At 41.0% G+C, this 20,163-nt stretch overlaps 2 protein-coding genes across 2 annotated transcripts in view; both read left to right on the top strand.

Annotated features, from left to right (window-relative positions):
• Nucleotides 1-1,575: 1,575 nt before the first annotated feature.
• On the top strand, nucleotides 1,576-6,923 carry LOC108411560. Its single transcript, XM_017683191.2, has 3 exons — nucleotides 1,576-1,714; nucleotides 3,663-3,965; nucleotides 4,339-6,923. Exons 1-3 carry the CDS (start codon nucleotides 1,702-1,704, stop codon nucleotides 5,862-5,864), a joined length of 1,842 nt encoding a protein of 613 aa, XP_017538680.2. The 5' UTR covers nucleotides 1,576-1,701; the 3' UTR covers nucleotides 5,865-6,923.
• A 905-nt stretch (nucleotides 6,924-7,828) lies between these two features.
• Nucleotides 7,829-20,163, top strand: part of srebf2 (sterol regulatory element binding transcription factor 2) — a 38,059-nt gene continuing 25,724 nt past the window's right edge. The window contains exon 1 of the mRNA XM_017683193.2: nucleotides 7,829-8,127. Coding sequence (XP_017538682.1) covers nucleotides 8,043-8,127 — 85 coding nt within the window. The 5' untranslated portion in view covers nucleotides 7,829-8,042. The remainder of the gene's footprint in view (nucleotides 8,128-20,163) is intronic.

Consider the following 20,163-nt stretch of genomic DNA (forward strand, 5'->3'; position numbering starts at 1 on the left):
ACAATTATGTGTCTTAACATTTTACCTGCCTTGATTTTTTTTTTTCTCTGCAGTAAACGCTAACATATTGGAGGAGCTAAATCAAATCAAATCAAATTTATTTGTAGCGCTTTTTACAACGGATGTTGTCACAAAGAAGCTTTACAGAATTTCGCAAAAGACAAAGTTTTAACAGGACTGTAAGAATGTACAGAAACCCAACCGGTGGGCAAGCCAGGGGCAACAGTGGGCAAGGAAAATCTCCCTCAGAACTGAGGAAGACACCTTGGGAGGAACCAGGCTCACCAGGGGGGACCCGTCCTCCTCTGGTCAAACTACCTACAAGTGATTATATTACTAATATTAATAGCAGTAATATTGGTATTAGGAATAGCTAGGAGTCTATGAGAACATCAGCGTAGGGTTTGCAGTTAGTCCAAGGCAGGTGGCAGTAGCTGGGGTGTGGGCAGCTGGTCTGAAGTGGGCAGCAGGAGGGCTCAACAGTCAGTCGTCCTTCAGTGTCCGGCTGGACATGTGGGCAGTTGTATACTCGGAAAAAAGGCAGGGAGAGGGAATTAGTTTTATTCTGTCTGTTTGTACGTAAAACAGGGAATGTGGACATTTCCAGAGTGTGGCTAACGACTCTGGCAGATCTGACTATGACAGCTTAACTAACAGGAGAGAACCAGAAGGACACACAGACACGAGAGCACTCTGAAACAGTTTGGCATCCCTCCGCTCCACCGTCCACAAACTTGAGTGACCGCGTGCGAGCAGCGGGACGACAGCACCAGCGTCTCAGTTTACTATAATTCCCTGTGTCCATGGACCCCTGGATCTGCTGCCTTTATCTAAGGGGGAACATTAGCTACCAAAAGCTAAACTGAACAAGTGAGTTTTCAGCCTAGTTTTAAAGATTGAGACTGTGTCTGAGTCCTGAACAGTTTCTGGACGATCATTCCAGAGTTTGGGGGCTTTCTAAGAAAAAGCTCTTCCCCCAGCTGCAGCCTTAGGAATTCTAGGAACTTTTAATAAGCCAGCACTCTGGGATCTGAGTGGTCATGATGGCTCGTAATGGGAAATAAGGTCCTGCAGGTACTCAGGAGCAAGACCATGTAGGGCTTTATATGTCAATAAAAGAATTTTATAATCAATACGGAATTTAACAGGCAGCCAATGAAGTGATGATAGCACTGGACTGATATGATGAAATTTTCTAGTTTGTTATGTATATTATGTACATAATGGTACATAATGTACATAAGTACGTTGTGGTTGTTGCGCTCATGATTCAGCTGTCAAGTGGTTCAGACTTTAGTTGCATCCAGAGGTGTAGAATTCAGGTCCAGAAAGTAAAAAGTCCTTCCCAGGATTTTGTTCCAACTGCCTGGACAGCTCCGCTGGTGGTTTGATCTAAACCAGAGAAGCCAAGCTGTAGGAACAAAATCCTGGGAAGGATTTTTACTTTCTGGACCTGAATTTTACCCCTCTGGCCTAACACATCACTAGCGTGAAGCGATGTGTTAGATGCAGCTAAAGTCCGAAGCACTTGATATCAAACCAGCAGGCGGCGCCAAATCATCAGTTAGAGTTCACACTGTGTGTTGGTGACATTTGACCAGGCTGCTCACAAAGCGCGCATAATAACAGAAACGCTGCCCACTGTGTCCCGCTGCTGGCCTAGAACAGTCTCTGACGGGGGTGTGAGTTCAGCCCTCCACCATGGCCACATCGGGTAAGAACATTATGGACGTTTAGAGATTTGTTTATGGTCTTACGTTTCAGAGGGAGATTAAAGCTAAACTTAGCTAGTTCAGCTAAAGTCAGTATAGCCAAAGTTAGCTTGTTTAGCTAACGAAAGGACGCCTGTTATCGGCTAGCAGCGCTAATTGTTAGTAAAGTGAGAAACCGCAGGTTGTGTAAAGGTGGCGTTTACTATGGCTTTATTAAGGTTAACAGCACAGCCTGTTACAAGTCTAAAATATAACGTTATGCCTCCAGCAGGTGTGGGCGTGTTGTGTTGAGGTGGTGGTGATGTTGGTGCCTGTTTTGTTGCAGCGCTCAGTCCTCAGACCACGTTCATCACCTTACACAGTTTTTTAGTGATTATAATGTAAATCACCAGGCAGAGGGTTGTAAGCCGAGTGTTAAACTATCCAGGAAGGTCTTGTCTTATTATTTATCTCATCCTATAACACCTAAAGCTAAAGACACACATTTTAAACTAGTGCCATCTTCATATGCAGTGAATGCCTTTTTGTCTTCTTTATTTTGGTGTGGATGTTTGTGCTTTTTGTGCTGCAGACGCAGAATAGCAATAAATCCTGGAATGATATTCATGCGCGGTTAGCTCTTAAAATAAGCAATTAATTAATAATTATTACAGAACTTCAAAAATGCCCATACATATTTTTACTCGGGCAGCCTACTGCCAAGTGTTTGTGTCAATATCTGTGTCTAGTCATCACTATGGGCAAATGCCATAGTCACATTTGTAAATGTGAGGGCATCATCGCCCCTGATTTGCCTTCTTTATCATCAGTGACTTTCTTGGTTATTTCAGTGTACAAAAAACTATCTTCGGTCTAACGATAATAAAATGGTAAACTATTTAGAAATATGTCCTAATTCCTGGAAATCTGACTGTTAACAGTCTCTGTAAGTCACTGTCTGCATACGTTGTTTGTATAAAAATTGAGAATGCCTATTTATTGTCCGTTTTTTTCCCTCTCTCTCTGTTTTTCTATCTGTCTTTGTTTACGATAGTGACGATTAAAGTTCCCTTAACTTTTATACACCCTTGACTTATATTTTAGATGTTGATGTAAAGGTAAACAAATAAAAAATGTATAAAACATTGTTATTTATGGCTATAAAGAAGGAGATATGTCAGACTGTTTAATTCTGTACATTTCTAAAATACATGTCGTTACTTTGTGAACAACCTAAACAACCAACTAATTAAAAAGTGTCTAGTTATTATTAAACAGTAACTACTGTTGTTGTTCAGTATTATGCAAGTATAATGTATAAGTACTATGCATAAATAATAATGTTAAACACGTCATCAGTTATTATTAGGACCCATACACACACGTCAGATTTCAGCATGATTTGTTCAGCTTTAACTAAAATAATTGATTAATTAACAATTTACCAAACAAACCATTAACAGTGTTCTTCTTCCAGTTTCTACTGTTTGCTGTCAAGCCATTAAGTTAAGGCCCAAATCACTGTGACTGAACCTTGAAAGCAGGGAGTATTCCTGACCTCCATTCATTGAAGCCAAACCAAACTACATCACTGTGTTGTTAAATCTGCAGATGAAGTGAATATGTTCTTGTGATAGGTCATTGAGTTTCATTTTGGAGGTTGGACGTGGCTAAGATTAGCCTTAGCTGTGTTGGTTTTAAACAACAGAACCGATAAATGGTTTTTGTAACGCAGGGATGATGTCATTTCTGAGAATTAACTTAGAATTAAGAATTAAGTCAGATATTATATATTTCATGTTGTATTGCAGCTCGTGCGATTACAGGGCTAAAAACTGTTTTATTTACTTATTTGCCAGGGAGTTATACAGTTAAACATTGTTACATAAAAAATGTGACACATATTGCATCAACTCAACAAATTAGTAAAATAAAGTGACTATTTTGCTTTGTATTTCCTCTTTTTTTCAGACAAGACAGCTTTAAATGGCAGGGATGAAGCAGCCAGACAGAGAGAGGAAGAGGGCGAGAGAGAGGAGGAGCTCAGGCTTGTGTTGATTGGCCGGACCGGCTCAGGAAAGAGCGCTTCAGGGAACGTCATCCTGGGACGACGTCACTTCCAGTCTGAGCTGAGGGCAAGCTCTGTGACACGAGTGTGTGAGCAGGCCAGTGCTGAACTGCCCGAAGATGAAGATGGTGATGAGGGCTCCAGCAGGTGGAGGAGGGTGGTGGTAGTGGACATGCCGGGATTCGGAGACACTCGATTGGATGCAGGTCAGTTTCACACAAGGACTAAACAGTATATTGCATGTTAATCATTAGCGTGATGTTTGTATTTGCAGTTCTGATATTGTGGTGTTTTACTGTGTGAGATGGGCATCCAGGCCAATGACAAGAGTAGTTTAAGTTTAAAATTGCTCACCGTGGTGGTGCTGGGATCTAAATGTCTGAAGAGTTATCTTTAAAATCTCCCTTACAGAAAGCCATTACATGAAATAGTTATGGATGCGCTGCCTAATGCTTGAGACATTATTACGCCGCAATAGTTTTGAGATGCTTTTGGCATAAAATATATTGTTACGTTCAGGACAGAGGCGTTCTTGCAATAACATATATTTAATATCAATGTTTGTACGTATTTTTGCAGCTCTCGTTCACATTGAAATCGCGAAATGTGTGACACTGACCGCCCCGGGACCTCATGCCTTCCTGCTGGTAATCCCGCTGGGCCGTTACACAGAGGACGAGAACCGAGCTGTCCAAGAGATGCTCCATGTGTTTGGTGAAATGGCTCTACAGCAGCACACGCTGGTGCTCTTCACCCATGGAGACGAGCTGGAAGAGAACAGAGGTGGAATAGAGCGATTTCTCGGTCAAGATGACACGCCAGAGGAGCTGAAGACTGTAATCCAGACCTGCGGAAATCGATATCATGTTCTAAACAATAAGGATCCAGGAAACAAGCAGCAGGTGAAAATGCTATTCAAAAAAGTGGAGAAGATGATAGAGGACAATGCGGGACAGTTCTACACCAGCGCTATGTTCCAGCAGGCTGAACTCGCCATCCAGGAAGAAGAAAAGAGGCTGATGAGAGAGAGAGGAGAAGGGGAAGGAGAAGAGGAGAGAATGGATGAAAGATTGGTGTTAGCTAAGAGAAGAAGGATGGATCTGGAGGAGGGCTTGAGAAGGAGGGAGGTGAATGGAAGACATGATGAGGGTGACCCAGAGGACAGATGTAGTATGAGTAAAGGGTGGGGTTTTTTGCAGGAGCGACAAGAAAAATGGAGAGAGAAGAGAAGAGGAAGCAGGCGCCGTTCGCTCCAGCTAGCAGTTAGCCGCTTCCGTAGGGACGCAGCACTGTCTCAGAAGGTTCTAGACCAAGTGAAAGCGTTGGTGGCAGCTGGGGCAACAGGAATGGCAGTGGGTGCAGTTTTTGGAGCTGCTGCTCCTCTAGCTATGGCAGCCGGAGCTTCCATGGTAGGTAATTCGGTGGGGCTGGTTGGGGTATCTGTGGCAGGAAGTGGTGTAGGTAAAGCTCTTGGTGCTATTGTAGCAGCAGCAACCGGAAAAACAGCAGTAGCTGTGGGCGCTGCTGCTGGAGGGCTTCTAGGGGGGTCCATGGGGGCTCTAGCTGGGGCAGAAGCAGAAGGGCCTGGAGAGGCAGCACTAGAAGCCATGGGGCAGGTGGGCACAGTGGGAGCTACAGTGGTGGGTGTGGCTGCAGGAGTGGGTGGGGCTTTGGGGGCAGGGACAGTAATGGGGGCACTGTTTGAAGGTGGAGTGGCGCTAACTGGAGCGGAAGCCGCAGCTGGAGGAGCAGTTAGCATCACTAATGCTACAGCTGTTGCTGCACCGCAGGCAGTGGCCGCTGGGGGTGAGGTGGGGTATGCTGTGCAAGCAGTAGGGGGTGCTGTGGCTGCACCGCAGGCAGTGGCCGCTGGTGGCGCTGCCTGCAGCGGTCAGAGTGGTTTAGCTGCTGGTGTTGGGCTAACAAGCGCTCTTGACACAGTGGGAACTACAGCACGGATTTTAGCAGCAGTGACGGAGATTGGAAAGGCAGCGGCTGGAATCATAGTGGCTGGAGGACTTGTGGTGAAGGTGGTGAAGGAGAAGGTTCGATCAGCAACTGGCAACACGGAGAGACACTCTTACGAGATCTACTGGAACAAATAAGGGATTGTGTTAGCACAATTTGCTTTGGAGCACTTGCTGATAATTTAATGCATGCGGTTCAAATCACTGAAGGTCCAGTCTAAAATTTAAGTGCAGGCTTGCTTTTTCATTATTAATCTTAAGTCTTAGTATTCAGATTACTCTTCAGCATTATTCAGTATTTTTTACTAACTATTTCTTATCTATAATGAAAGTGCTGTGTACATTGCATAATTACATGCATGTGTATTGGTAATCTGGACCCAACAACAAATCCTTAGGTTTTAAGTGTAAGGGGTTCATTTCTCAGTTAAAGATTTGCTGGAGCAGCAGAACAAAAATGGCAATGGGTTTGACTACCCTGATTTATGTAATGCTATTTCATTCAATCGCTATGCTTTAAGTCGCTTTCCTTATGAAGCGTCAGCACAGTTGAACAGATTGATATTTGCATTGCAATTTGATAGTATAGGTTTTTGCACTTAGTTATGGGTTGCAACCAATATTTACACTTATGTTGCTGTCAAAGGTTCAGTCATTTGCTTAACGTTTATCCACTGCATTAACTCTTTATTAGCTACTGTCTTGTCAGAGGCCAAGAAAGTGCATCTGTATGGCAGATATTCCTGATAAAATGGTCACCCAAGTGTAACTGTAAAACTGTAAAAGCTGATAACTGACAGCTAACATAGACTTTTCTGCAGTGGTGCTTTCTCTTTCTGTGTAGTTTTCTTCACTTCTTTAGCACGTGAACACAGGGGTGTCTGGGTTCATCTCTGAACACACCATGCTTCAAGTAGTCCTGTATGTCATTTCTTTTTTGACAGTGTTCAACTTAAGCTCAAAACAGCATTTTTTTTCCAGCATCAGATATTCAGATATTTTATTATTTCTGTAGAGCACAGAATTTCCAGAAGACTTTGATAGTTTTCCAAGTGACCGAACTGCTAGTGTTTAAAAATTGCATTGGTGAAATATGTCCTTATAGCACGGACGGTGATGTGCCTTCTGATGGGGGTGTTTGTATTTGTTTCTGAAGGAGGAGCCTGCTGAGATCAATAAAGCTGCTTTATTTGGAAATGTTGGTGTAATGGAAATGTATTTTGATGAATAACTACTTTCTCTGCATACTCACCAAGCCACCTTTGTCCACTACTACAGTATAATAAACCACATTCCTATATGCTTGTGAGCACCCACTGGAAAGCACCAAATGGTTCAACGTGTGTTCAGCTATCAGTTTCCTTAGACTTGTAATGAAGTTTATATGTGAGTAACATGCAACATTGCCAGGTTAAATAGTCATCAGCAGAAGATCAAAGTGAACCCTCGTGTTTGAGCATTGCTTTGACCCTGATGCCCTGAAGAGCTTAAACGCCTGCAATAATATTTTGTCAATCACAGGTGGAAATCTCAAATGTTTGCTATATGAAGTATTCCTGAAAGTGTCTTTTGTGTTTACTGGCAATTCATAAGAGCATATAACACTATAATAACCCTTTGAACTGCTGTTTAATAAAATACTAATACTATGACTCTATTATGATTCAAATTATATAAACTGTTTATAATAACAATACTGAAAAGCTAGTATAACTGTGAACCATTATACCTTATGAACGTTATAATTCTGAGTAAGCGGCCATGGAATATTTCGGGCCGATTTAAAGTAAAGTTTGCTTTGGAGCAGAGTGGTAAGCGACGGTGATGCAACACCAGTGAAACAAGTTGGAGTCGCCGCCACAATGTATACATATTCATATACCTTGCCTACCTACTTTGCATATTTATTAGCAACGCCGTTCACAAACGGTTATACAAGAGGAGACGGCAGTTAGGGGCGGGGTGTATTCAAATACGCCCAGCGCCTCTGCCCATCGACGCGCTATCAGACCACGGCGCGGCGGGTGATGTGATTGGCCGGAGCCTCCTGGTCTCACTGCAGCGGCGGGCGCGACCCCGCCAATCAGGCGTGTGGTGGCATGTGACGTCACTGTCCGGGAACAAGATGGCTGCGTTTGTTTTGTGAAGGAGGCTTCTGTCTGTTCGCTAAAGCGATGCGGTCACATACGGTTTTGCGTGTTTTGTTGTGTTTTCAAAGCCTTTTCTGATATTAAAACACAACTCACACGCACATACAAACCATTGTTACTGCCAAATTTCCCCCGGGTAGACGTCGGAAGCGGGCAGAGTCCGAGTATGGACGCCGGGGAGTTCCTGATGGATAATATGGACCCTACTCTGTCCGAGCTGGGGGACGAGTTCACCCTGGGGGACATCGATGGTAATCAACATATGTACATGGCTTATTTTAGTTTGTACGAGTTTCCAGTGGCTGTTTTCTCTAAATAGTGTAGAGTGTGGAAGTTGAAGTTGTGGTGTCATGTAGTGACTCGTGTAGCTGTTCATCACTACCGCCGCCCACCTGAGCCACAGTGACGGTATGTCTGGCTGTCAGACTTGCGGTGGTGCTGGTGGTTCTATACTGCTACACTACATGGGCCCTGTGATTGCTTGCGTCTAAATAGCGCACAGCGTAGCGCATATGATGGTTTAAACACTTAAATGACACACTCCATAGCTCATATAATCACTGTGCATGTAGTGCGCTACATACGGCGTCCGGTGTCTTGAACACCCAGGTTAGCTAGTTATGTAGCGCGCTACATGGGGCACATAACGGCTCTGCATCGTGCGCTACATGGTGCATATGATGCTTTAACATTATATAATGCATTGCGTAGAGCACATAACCGCTTACATAGTAATGCATTATGGGAAACCATTTGGGTAGGTTATGGGACTGTTAGATGAAGTTTTCTGAAAGTGCTAATTAGCATCTTTGAAGTGGGAAATCAGTAGTTTTGAATGAGGTGAATCCAAATTTGGCTTCTGTTCCTGCCTTTGCCTCTCCTCTCAGGTGTGTAGCAGTACTTTTTATTTGCCCAAACCCCTGATTTTGACTCTTTTCTTATTATTTTGGTGCTGTTTGTTCTCAACTACTAGTAATTGTTTGTTCACCATTTATTGTCTGTTGTGTCTGCTTTAATCCCCAAAAGCCTTGTTTAACTCTGACGAATCAGTCGGCTGTGGTCTCGTTTGTACAGAAAAGGAACCAAATCATTCAGTAAATAAATGATTTAATAACTAACTGCTTTTAAACCCCACTGTTGCTAATTCATGTGCATGTGTGCAACTCCAGGATGCCACAGTGGAAAAAGTCTTGAAAGAAAATGACGGAGGGAACTTTGACTCAGTGTGACACACAGGCTGGCTTTGGAAATTCCGACAGTGCTGTTGATGCTTCCCGATTTCTAAGTGCAGCTGGAAGGCATAGGGCCAGAACTGTGCACATTTGTACTTATGTCTGTTTTTAGAGAGAAGTGAGTCATACAGTGTCAGAAACAGCATAAGATGCTCTATTAGATATTACTTAACTTAATTGTCTTGACACAGTTTCAGGCGAGTGTGTGCTGATTTAGGCATGCATTTTGCACCATGCTAATTTTTGGGGTATAAACTTCTATTACTTGTTAGCTACATTAGCTTCGTAGTTCTAGTGCAGAACTAAAGAGGAAACCTCAGTCAACAGGAATGTTTTGGCCAACCAACTACAAAGTGTTTATTGTCATATGTACAGAGGAAACAGGTTTCCTTATATACAATGAAAAGCTTACTTTGCTCCTCGCTAAGAATGCCAGATATAACATTAAGAATATAAAGAGTATATATACAACCATATATATTAATCAAGAAATAGTGCAATGTATAAATTACAGTGGTATGGGTAAATAGTGCAAATAGTGCTGTGCCTTGCCGGGAACATGATTATCTGCAGCAGAAATGAGTAGTAAAGTGCGATAGTGCAATTGTAAACATGTGCTACAGTTAAAGTGACAGTAGTTGCAGGTTATTCCTGAGGAAAGAGTTCTTTACCAGTGGGGTACACATCACACGTCTGTACCTAAGTCTGGCAGACCGAAGTGTGAATAGTTATTTCTGGTTCAGAACTCTGATTGCGGTGGGGAAGAAGGAGTTCTTTAGCTGTCATATAGTTCTTTTGTTGTCATATAGTTGTCCTCCTTCATCATAGCACATTTCTAGAGTACTCCTCCCTAACTACTGTCTGTTGTGTTATATAACACATGTGCAGCGCTCAAATAACCTTTAGAAGACGCCTCTGAGGGGCTGCAGTGCGTTTGTGCACATGTGGAGAAAATGAAGTAGTCCAGAGGTTGTGCTGGTGGAATTTGGATGAAGAATGATGCTTTTGTGAATAAAAGAACCTGCAGTACTGTACAAAGATTTTAGGCATCTGAGAGAATTGGGCTAAAAAGACTGTTTGTCTTGCCAGTAAATGTTTGATAAAAAGTTAAAAATAATTTACTTGATCTTTTTCTAATGAAATATGGTGATTCTGTAAGGAAAACATGTCCTGCCAAGCTAAATAGCTTTAAATAATGAACCTACGTGCCTAAGACTTTTGCGTAGTACTGTATGCGATTCTAATCAAACTACATAAATCCACATCAATCACATTGAGTTCATTGCTGAACTGGAAATTTTTGTTATACTTTTGCAGCACACAGTCTGGGTCATGCTGTGTATGGGTGAGTGTGTATGTATTAGGAAGTGCAGGATATCGAAGCAGTTACAGTTTAATGCTTTCTTCAGAAGAAAATGTGTAGCACTTTGAAAATGTCATGCAGTGTGCTCTCCTCTTGCTTCATATGTTCCTGTTGGTTGTATTATTTTTGATTTGCTCAGTTTGGTACATGTGGTGGAGTTAATGTTGGGTGCTGTAAAACATCAACCAGACTGGACTATTATCACTCCATCATTGTTTCTATTGACTTAATTACTGATGTCAGAAATGACCTTGGACTATTCAGCATGTCATTGAATGCTTCAGGAATGTAGTTTATTTTTCCCCCTCATTTCTGCAGAGCAGGTGTTTAGATGTCACCTTTGTTATCAGGAGAAGATAAGGTCGCAACACTAAACATTACTTTATCACATTTTATCACAATTTCTATAGTAAGTCTGTTTGTATTTTGATGGCACATTTGATATGTGAAGATCATGAGATGTAACAATAAAATATTGCCTTATCGTATTTTATCATTTACCTGAGGGAAATGCTTTATCTTCCCCTAGTGTGTGATAAAATCCTGTCGTTTGGTCAGATAGTTGCAGATTGCTAGTGTAGCATTAGTAGTAGTGGCAGGAGGCCTGTGCGTGAGGGAGGAAGTACGTCTGTACAAGGTTGAAACCATGAGTTCAAGGCTAATTCTTGCTCGGGTCTTGTAGTTCATCTGGAGCACTAGGTCCCATCTTGCAGACTTTTTGCAACCTGTTTGTCTAAAACTGGTATAATCGAAGGTGAATGTTGCCTTGCTGTGTCTGTCTCCTGTCTGTAGTAAATGGCAGCTTCTTTTCATTCTGATTTTTCCCCTTATATTGAATATTAAAATTAAATCACAAGGTGATTCCACATAGCGTTGTGTGTAATTAGTGAAGTTAGCTTGTTGAGAAGGAGAAGGATGATGAGGCTGTATTTGTCTGGGTGTAACACGACAGAATGACGCAGATTCTCGCAGATAAAAGGTGAATGAGAGGCTTTACTAGTGCAAACAGAATCCACAATCGTAGTCAGGTCGCAGGCAATGGTCAAGTCCAGAAAAGACAATATACACAGCAACACAAACATAACCAGGCCAGAAGTCCAAAAGGGATCAGGCAAAAGGCAGGTCTGCAAACAAGGCAAAACAGATCAGAACAGGAATTAACAGTCAGAAATAACGCTCTGTCGAAAGAAGCAATAACTTGCAATGAATCTGTCTACAAGCCTGAGCTTTAAGCTTAACTAATCAGAGAAGAACAGAGAACTGGAGCGCGAGAGTGAAGGTGGTGTCATGTGATCTCCCAGGGGATTCTGGGAGAGCCAAAGGGAGTCGTGACACTGGGTATTTATCCATGTACTTTTGGTTGCCACCAGTGTTATGAATTTGAACATTTTTACTTATTTTGCGCACAAACAGAAAATGGATACCTTTAAGATGGCATTTGACCGACAGCCGATTTGGTCAAATTCTGAAAATGAGACTACACTGAATTCTGAACATCACCTGACATCACCACTGAGCAAGCCTTTTAATCGGCAGCTGTGATAGAAGAACACCTAAACAACCCGGATTAGCCAGAAATGAATTAAATAATTTACCAATCAAAGTGGGCTGTAAAATGAACAAAACAGTAACGGTATTGATCTAGCAAAAATTGACAAAACTGAGCTAAACTTGATATTGCAACAGTTTTATGGCTCAGTCCCATTTGGTCAGACTCTGAAGATTAGACTACACATTTGGTGAATGGTATCTTGTTCATTTCTGGCTAATTCCAGGTTGTTTAGGTGTTCTTGTGTCACAGCCGTTGACTGAAAAGTTTGCTTAGTGGTAATGACAGTTTGGGAATTTAGTATAAGGAGCTGGAGAACGAAGTGCGGCTGTGCAGCGAGTGGGTGGCGCTCATTACTCTGGTGTAGCAACAAGCTGCTTATTAAGGAACTATAATTTGGCGGAAGGAATTACTAACATTAAAACATTAAATGCCACATTCATGACTCAATTCATTTACTTATTTCTTGCTTTATGTATTGATCTATTATATAAAAGCAGTAGAATTAACAAGGCCGTGTGTTATCGCAAATAAATCACGGCTGTGGTGATCTGCTACCAAATCACCGCTGTCATGTTATTTCGTGATAACGCACTCCCTCTCGTGTTTTATTGCTTATTTAGTTACCGTTGATTGAGTAGCGCTGCATTGGAGATGAGCAGGTTTTGTTATTTGTCAGAAAAGCGCTTCTGTGTAGGTGTAAGTAGTGTTTCATAGGTTTGAGCCCTGATCGCCGCTTTCAGCAGCAGCGTCTGCAGCACAGTGACGGCAGGAATCACATCTAGTGAATACACAGCTAGTGTATTCGAGAAGCTCACTTTTGGGGTTTTACACCTGTAAGTATTTGTTTGGCTGGTTGAGCTGTAGCTGAATGTCCAGTAAATCCAGACACACACTGTGCAATTTTAGAAATCTTGCTCTTTATTGACTTATGCTGTACGTTTGAAGGCTGTCATGTACGGAGAAAGCAGACAATTTATATACTTGCACTGTGTTAAAATGCTCCAACCTTGCTGAGTGAAGAAACTCTCTGAATGTGAGCAAGTTCAAATAAAGCTGTTCACTGCTAACACTGTGCATCAAAGATCTACACGGTAAGACATGATCGCTCTGCATTCTGTTTTACAAAAAAGAAAACAATATGATACGATAACAATATGATAACAGCATCAGTCAATCAGAGGAAAGGAAAAATGTCAACTCTTCTGCCTCCGTGTCTCCACCTGTATTGGTTGTGAATTGCTATTAAAAACAGTCTTAAAATCACGACGCTCTCTCGGGATTGTGCTAAGGTGGAAAATGACCATTGAATTTGTGTCTGATCTCCACAGAGTCGTTTGTTGGTATCTGAATTTTGTGAGTACGTGGGTGAGTAAATGAGCGATGTATCGGTCCGATATGAGGATCGGTATCGATACATCCCTAGTTCCACATGAAATACATTTTGTCCTGTGTACTTTCTTCTTCCAAATATCACTCGCTCTTTGAATTCTTTAAGGAAGCTATTACTAAATGCACATTTAAAATAACATCACAGGAATGTAATACTGATATTAAACTTCAGCGTTGTTTATGTAACAATACCAGCTACTCACACAGCAGGCGACTACTTCCAAATTAACTTATCTGGACAAAGCTTGCTGGTTTGTGTGAGGTTGGGATAGTGTAGTGGTTAACACCTCTGCCTTCTATGCTGTAGACTGGGGTTCAATCCCCACCTGGGCAAACACCCGGCACTATACCAATAAGAGTCCTTGGGCAAGACTCCTAACACCACCTTGGCCTACTTGTGCAAAAATGATCAAATTGTAAGTCGCTCTGGGTAAGAGCGTCAGCCAAATGCCGTGAATGTAAATGTATTTTGATAAGGTTGTCTGTCCACATTATCACATCAAAAAGTTTTCGCACGTGCCTTTTAGTGAAGCTGTTTTTGGGGACCTGTGCAGTGTAATGCTGTGGCACATCGCTGCGAAGTTACAGTGTGCTGAACTTCAGTCTGCTCTCCACTGACTGAAAACAGTGACTGAAAGCTAGTTTTTCTAAAGCTGTCGGATATCAAAAATGGTGTATTTTCTTGAATAATACAATACAGTTACCAATATGCATTTGAAATGGTTGAGTTCCTCTGAGGGGTGGTTTGCTGCCTTGAACATGCTTAAATCGCTTTGTTTGCCACTCTAGTGTAATGATGCCAGTTCAGTGTTGTCAGCTCAGTAGTGTTAGCTAACATGTGGCATTATTCATATTCTATCATTTAGCCACCAAATCATTTGGAGGAAACGTACACAGGACAAAATGTGTCAAGTTTGGAACATTTTTGTTTACCACAGGATGTGCTGGCAGTGATCTTTGAGAATGTCGTTAATGGAGAAATCACACCTAAAATTCATAATATGGTTATGATGCTGACTACAGAATGATACATGATCCGTAGGTGCGTCTGTGTGCGTCTGTGTGTGTCTGTGTGCGTCTGTGGCAGAAGTAAAATGTTGAAAATACTGTGCTGAATTTGCTGTGCTCTGAGAAGGTTTTAGATGTTTTCTCCACTGCTGCAGTTCCCGGTAGTGTTGTGCTGATGTAAATAAACAGCAGTGTGATGAAACTCTCGTTGGAGTGCAACACCGTCTGGGGGGGGTATGAGTGTGTGTTTCCTTTTTTTCCGCAGTGACCTCACCCACCAACTGGCTTGCAGCACAAAAGATATTTTGACCTTGTGATGTGTCGTCTTGTTTGTGTTTCCCTTTTACTTTCCAGCTGGAAGCTTTAGGCTTGTAGGTTGTTTTCCTGGCATGGGCTGAACTTCCGTCATGAAAGCCTCACATAACGAGCTGTCTTTTGCTCTGTCTTCTCTTTTGGTATCTGCAGATCACTGCTTAAAAATGAAAGTTTAGGTGATGCTGATTTACTGCACAAAAATATCATTTTTTTTATTCATCTGGCTCCATTTGTAACCTTACAGAAACAAATGTTATTTTTCTCTGTAATCATATTCCAGTCCAATGTAGTCCCAATTTCTTAATTTTTAAAGCATGCATTGATGTGTACTTTAGTGTTCGAAGGTTTGAGATCAGAGTTCAGTCATTTTAAGTTTTCAGTGAAATATCTAAATAAATGTATGTAATGATTATATATTGCAACTACTCTACAATTTTGCAAATTTCAACTAATTATTAAAACAAAATGCATAATGTACATTAAAGCATAAATACCAAATGTAGTATGTGTACAGAGCAAAGATCAGAGCTGTAGATTAAACCACAATGATTGCGAAAGCTGTAAAACATCCAGAATGCCTCCTGTTTGAAAAGTGGTGACCAAATCTCACAGATAATTTATCAAGAACATATTACAGTATACTCAAGTATATTTCATTTCATTTTAATAATATACAATTTTCATAAACAGTGGCGTACAGTGTCACTGATGTAAAGCATCACTCTTTTTCCCTCTGGTCATTTCCATGACATGCACCTTCACTTTCAAAAATGTAGGAAAACTATTTGTATACTTGATGCCTTATTTAAATACTGGAATAAGTAAGCAAATTTTGTGTTTTAGAATTATGGAAAAGGTGAAATATTGACCTAAAACAACTGAAATTCCTTCTGACTTAGTCTTGATCTACATATAAATTAACAGCATAATGACACAAGAAGTGTTTCCAAACTTTGAAACTTCTGTTTGTGTTTGGGGTTTGTCTTAATGCAGCATGTAGCAGTTTAAAAACTTCAAAAACACAAAAAAATGTAATAACTCAAACATTAATGTTGAATTTTTGATGGTTGTTATTGCAGTTGTTTAGGGTGCATCAACAGCTACTAAGCTACTAATCAAGCGACATCATTGCTTGATTTAATTGATTTAATGTTTTTTCATTTTGTTGATTTAAATGTTTTGGTTTGGGTTTTGTTGTTTTTGAGTGAATCGATTAGTGTACTGTGGAAACTGGAGCTTGTACTGCTGATGTTTATTTTACATATCTACTCCATCTACATACACACACACACACACACACACACACAGCACCCTTTGTGCACAATTGCCCTCTCTGTGAGCCTGCAGTGTGTATCTTCAGTCTCAGAGCCTTAAACTTACTCACATGCACTTGATACTGTATTTTTACCTACAACCAGTACTGACCCTTTCTGATTCTTGTGTGCCACGCACACAAGCGCACACACACACACATAGACACACTTGTACCTTTTTAATAGACCTGTCACAACATCAAAAGTTTGAGTCTTCTTGTTTGTTAATCATCTTTCAAGTTTTCCAGGCCTTTTTCTGGAGGACCCCTCTCTGCATTTTTGTGTTTTGTCCACTGTAGCACACCTCCTGCAGCTTATAGTCACCTGGCCAGCTGCATGTTTCATTTAAGCAATAGGACATGAGTTGGAGTGCGTCATCGTGAAATAACATCACGGCTGTGATTTGGTCACCGTATGTCATCACAGCCGTGATGTCATTTGCAAAACCACAAGACTTTGTGTGTTCTATTGCTTTTCTACAACAGTTGAATAAATAAAGTAATAAATAAGTAAACTGGGTTGTGAATGTGGCATTTAATGTTTTAATGTTAGCAATTACTTTCGCTGAATTATAGTTCCTTAACAAATAGCTGAGCCATGAACTGCCCGCAGTATCAACTTTAGCTGATTTTTTTTTATTTTATTTTTTTTTTTTAGATAAATCAGTATTAATGTGTTGTTCCAGCCAGTCTGTAAATTTTACATTTTACAGCCCATTTTGTTTGGCGAATGGTGTTGGGTTCATTTCTGGCTGATTCCACGTTGTTTAACTGTTCTTCTGTCACAGCTGCCGACTGAAAAGCTGCTCAGTGGTGATGACAGTTTCTGGATTTAGTGTAGTCTCTTCTTCAGAGTCTGATCAAGTCTGCTGTAGGTCAAATTAATCTTAAGTGTTCGTTTTCTGTTTGTGCACAAAGTAAGAAGTAAAAATGTTCAGCTACAAACGTTCTTCTCCAGCTGTCAGAGTCATTGCTTAGCAACGGCGTCTCAGAAGAGTGATGCAGTGTTTGTGAAAAAACTGTGATGTTATGGCAAAATAACAGCACGGTTAGAACGCTTCTCAACCAACCAGGCAAGCACACTACACTACACCGATAAGACTCCTTGGGCAAGAGTCCTAAAATGCCTACATCCGTTGTGTGATTAAACTATAAAGTCGAAAGTCTTGTGACATTAGATATTTACCACACTGCCCGCCCTTAGGAATCTATTTCAAACTGTATACGCGTATCTGTGCTTAATAAACATTTTATGTGTTTTTAAAATAAGCATTTTAAACAAGAATTTTTTGGTGAACATTTAGTTTACAATGAAAATATTAATTGTGTATATTTCACCCAAAATCAGTGAGACTTCAGTCTCAAGCCCAAATCATCTTTGAAAGACATTTGCTTTGCACAGTATGCTGTGATAAATAAACAACAAATGTAAACAACTCAATTGTGAAACAGTTACATTCACCTGTTCCTGGACTCATACGCAGCAGTAGTCTGAGCTCAAGGCTGTATTGCATCTGTACCTGACCTTGGCCATCTTGTAGCCTTGCTGTTCATGCTGTAATGCTGTAATACCTCTGTACAGTAATCTCTCAGATGACCTTCAATGCTTCTCTTTCAAGGCCATTGGGTTATTAGTGATATTTTAGTAGGTCAAGGAACTGTAAAAGATTGATTATGTGGTGATTGTGATATTACAGTAGGCAGATACTGGATGGAAATATGTTATCATATCTGTCATTGTTGGTCTCTGATTATTTTAAATGGACTATAGAAATAGACAAATGCATTTTTTTTCTGACTCCCCAAGCTGTCTTCTCCCCTTAGGCGAAGACATGCAAACAGCAAGGCAGATTAGGTTTTAGTGTTTGTTGTCGTTGTAGTCCATCAGCTAGTTCCAACAATGTAGAGCATAGTCATGTTTGTTCAAGCTTCTGAAATGACTCACAACCCACACAGGCAGACTAGATTTCTTGTCTGCAAGCCCACACGGTTTTTTAATGGGAACCTGAGTTTCCCAACATAATTTGCAAGCTGTTTAGTGGTCATTTCATCCTCTCTAATTCTGTCTCCGTTCTTGTACCAAAATGGCTATAAAATGGTTACCTGTCCATCATTGACCAGACCCGATTGCGTCACCCTGTCGCCAGGCCTAGTATACAAATATAAGAGTTGGAGCTAAACTTTGCTGGGTGGTGGATCTCCTGGACCAGGATTGAGCACCCCTGGCCTACATTATTAACAGTGTCTTGGATTTAAATAGGGAAATTATTCCTAATGACAGGCGGCTCATGAATGAGTTAGACCAATCAGAAGCAACAAACACGCCATGCTGTGATATCACAATCACAACTAACTCTGCCTGGCACCCTGTGTTTAGTGTTGAAGCCTTAAGCGAGAAACGGAGGTCTTCTTGGCCAAAGTAACAAGTCTCATTTCATAACTGCAATTTAAATCCCAGGAACACAGTATGGGTTAGAAAAATCACTATTAGATTTTGCCCTAAGTCAGCTCGAAAAAATGAGCTGCTCCTCCTGTCTCGGCTACCATTAGCCTTTATTATTTTTTTATTTATTTTTTTTTTTAATTAAATCGTAAAAAAATGTAAATTTCAGACTCCAGACACGCCTGTCTGAATGACTACATTTGTGGTAAAGGATAAAATTGTGCAAGTTTGATTTTTCACTGGACTGTTCCTTCAGAATTGTTCATTGTGAACCACATTGTCACAACACTGTGATCCAGAATGCAATATGACCGTGCTGGCAGAGATGGGTGTGTTTTGCATATTTCACATTCATTTCAGCTGCTGTCACTTTTCTCTTTTATACACCCCAAACTCTGCTCTCCAACAACATGTGACCCACACCTAGATGTGGATTATGTTTGAGAAATGTGCTAGGAAGGGAACTGGGTGTTAAAACTGAGCTTATGAGGCTCAGCTTACCTGAAGACTTGCAGGAATGTAGACTTGTCAAACGTACCAATGAGGGGCATTGTGTCCATAAGTGGTGCATGTGCATTTGTTTGTATTGACACAAGTTTTGCTTAATGATTCCAGATAATGATTCTAATCTTTTAGGTGTAGACCATTTCTGTGAGCTGTGAACGTGCTTGGACCAATAACACGATAAATCATGGGGTGTCGTAATATGCATGTTTATTTTTTATTTATTTATCTATTTATTTATTTATTTTACTTGGGGATTACTAGGCAATACTCTGTGAATCAAATACAGTTAGTATTAATGCTACAAAATGTTTGATGTATGATGATGGGAGTGATTTCTGTAGTTCTGTTTAACATGATAAAACATGGGGTGTCCGTTGTATTCCTAAAAGTAATAATCACAAAAGTAAAAAACTGCACTTCAACTGAACGTTATTGAAGTTGAGTGTGAAAAATAAGTATGGTGTCCTTAAATAGTTACTATAATCTGAAATAATTGCTGTCAGGCGAGGTTATTTGAGTTTTCGGGTTACACCTTATGTTAGATCCTAATGTCAGCGCATACTGATCAATGCACAATCCTGGGTCCATGACTGTATCATGACCTATGGGGTTCAGGCCTATGGTACGCTTAAGGCCTTAGGGGCTTGCGTCATACAGAGGCCTCAGCTTATGCTCGTGCGTTCATATGGTTAGTTGTAACCCATAGTGGCAATGGTACCTGATTAGCAATGTTCTAACATTATCTGTTGTTTAGGCTCCATGTTCCTGGACGTCATAAACGTCCTTGGGGGCCCTTGTCCACCTAAATCTCTATTTCATCCAATCCTCTCCCTCTATTGTCTTGTCGCATGATCGCGCGATGGTCATGCCATTTGTGTGTATATAAACTCTGCTATTCTGATTAATAAAGGGGAGAGACTTTCTGAGGACAGACACTGTCTCTGTGGTCATTTGAGTTTCCCCCCAGCTGGCTAAGTTCACAGCTTTGGTATTGAGGTCGAACCCTAGAACCTAAAACACGATCAAACGGTTCTAACAACCTGGTGTCAGAAGTGGGATGCTGTAAGTAAGACTTTTTTTCTTCTTCTGTCTTATTACTCGCACAGCATCTCATGGTTAATGTCTGAATGTATTACATAACCCTGTAAAGGCATAACAAGCCTCCG

The sequence above is a fragment of the Pygocentrus nattereri genome, chromosome 27 (genome assembly GCF_015220715.1).
Source record: "Pygocentrus nattereri isolate fPygNat1 chromosome 27, fPygNat1.pri, whole genome shotgun sequence".
In the NCBI taxonomy this organism is placed as follows: Eukaryota; Metazoa; Chordata; class Actinopteri; order Characiformes; family Serrasalmidae; genus Pygocentrus; species Pygocentrus nattereri.

Bases quoted from the DNA above. Each gene is read 5' to 3' on its own strand.
- LOC108411560 (XM_017683191.2), top strand. The intron at 3,966-4,338 runs GTCAGTTTCACA...GTATTTTTGCAG, and splicing joins AGACACTCGATTGGATGCAG to CTCTCGTTCACATTGAAATC.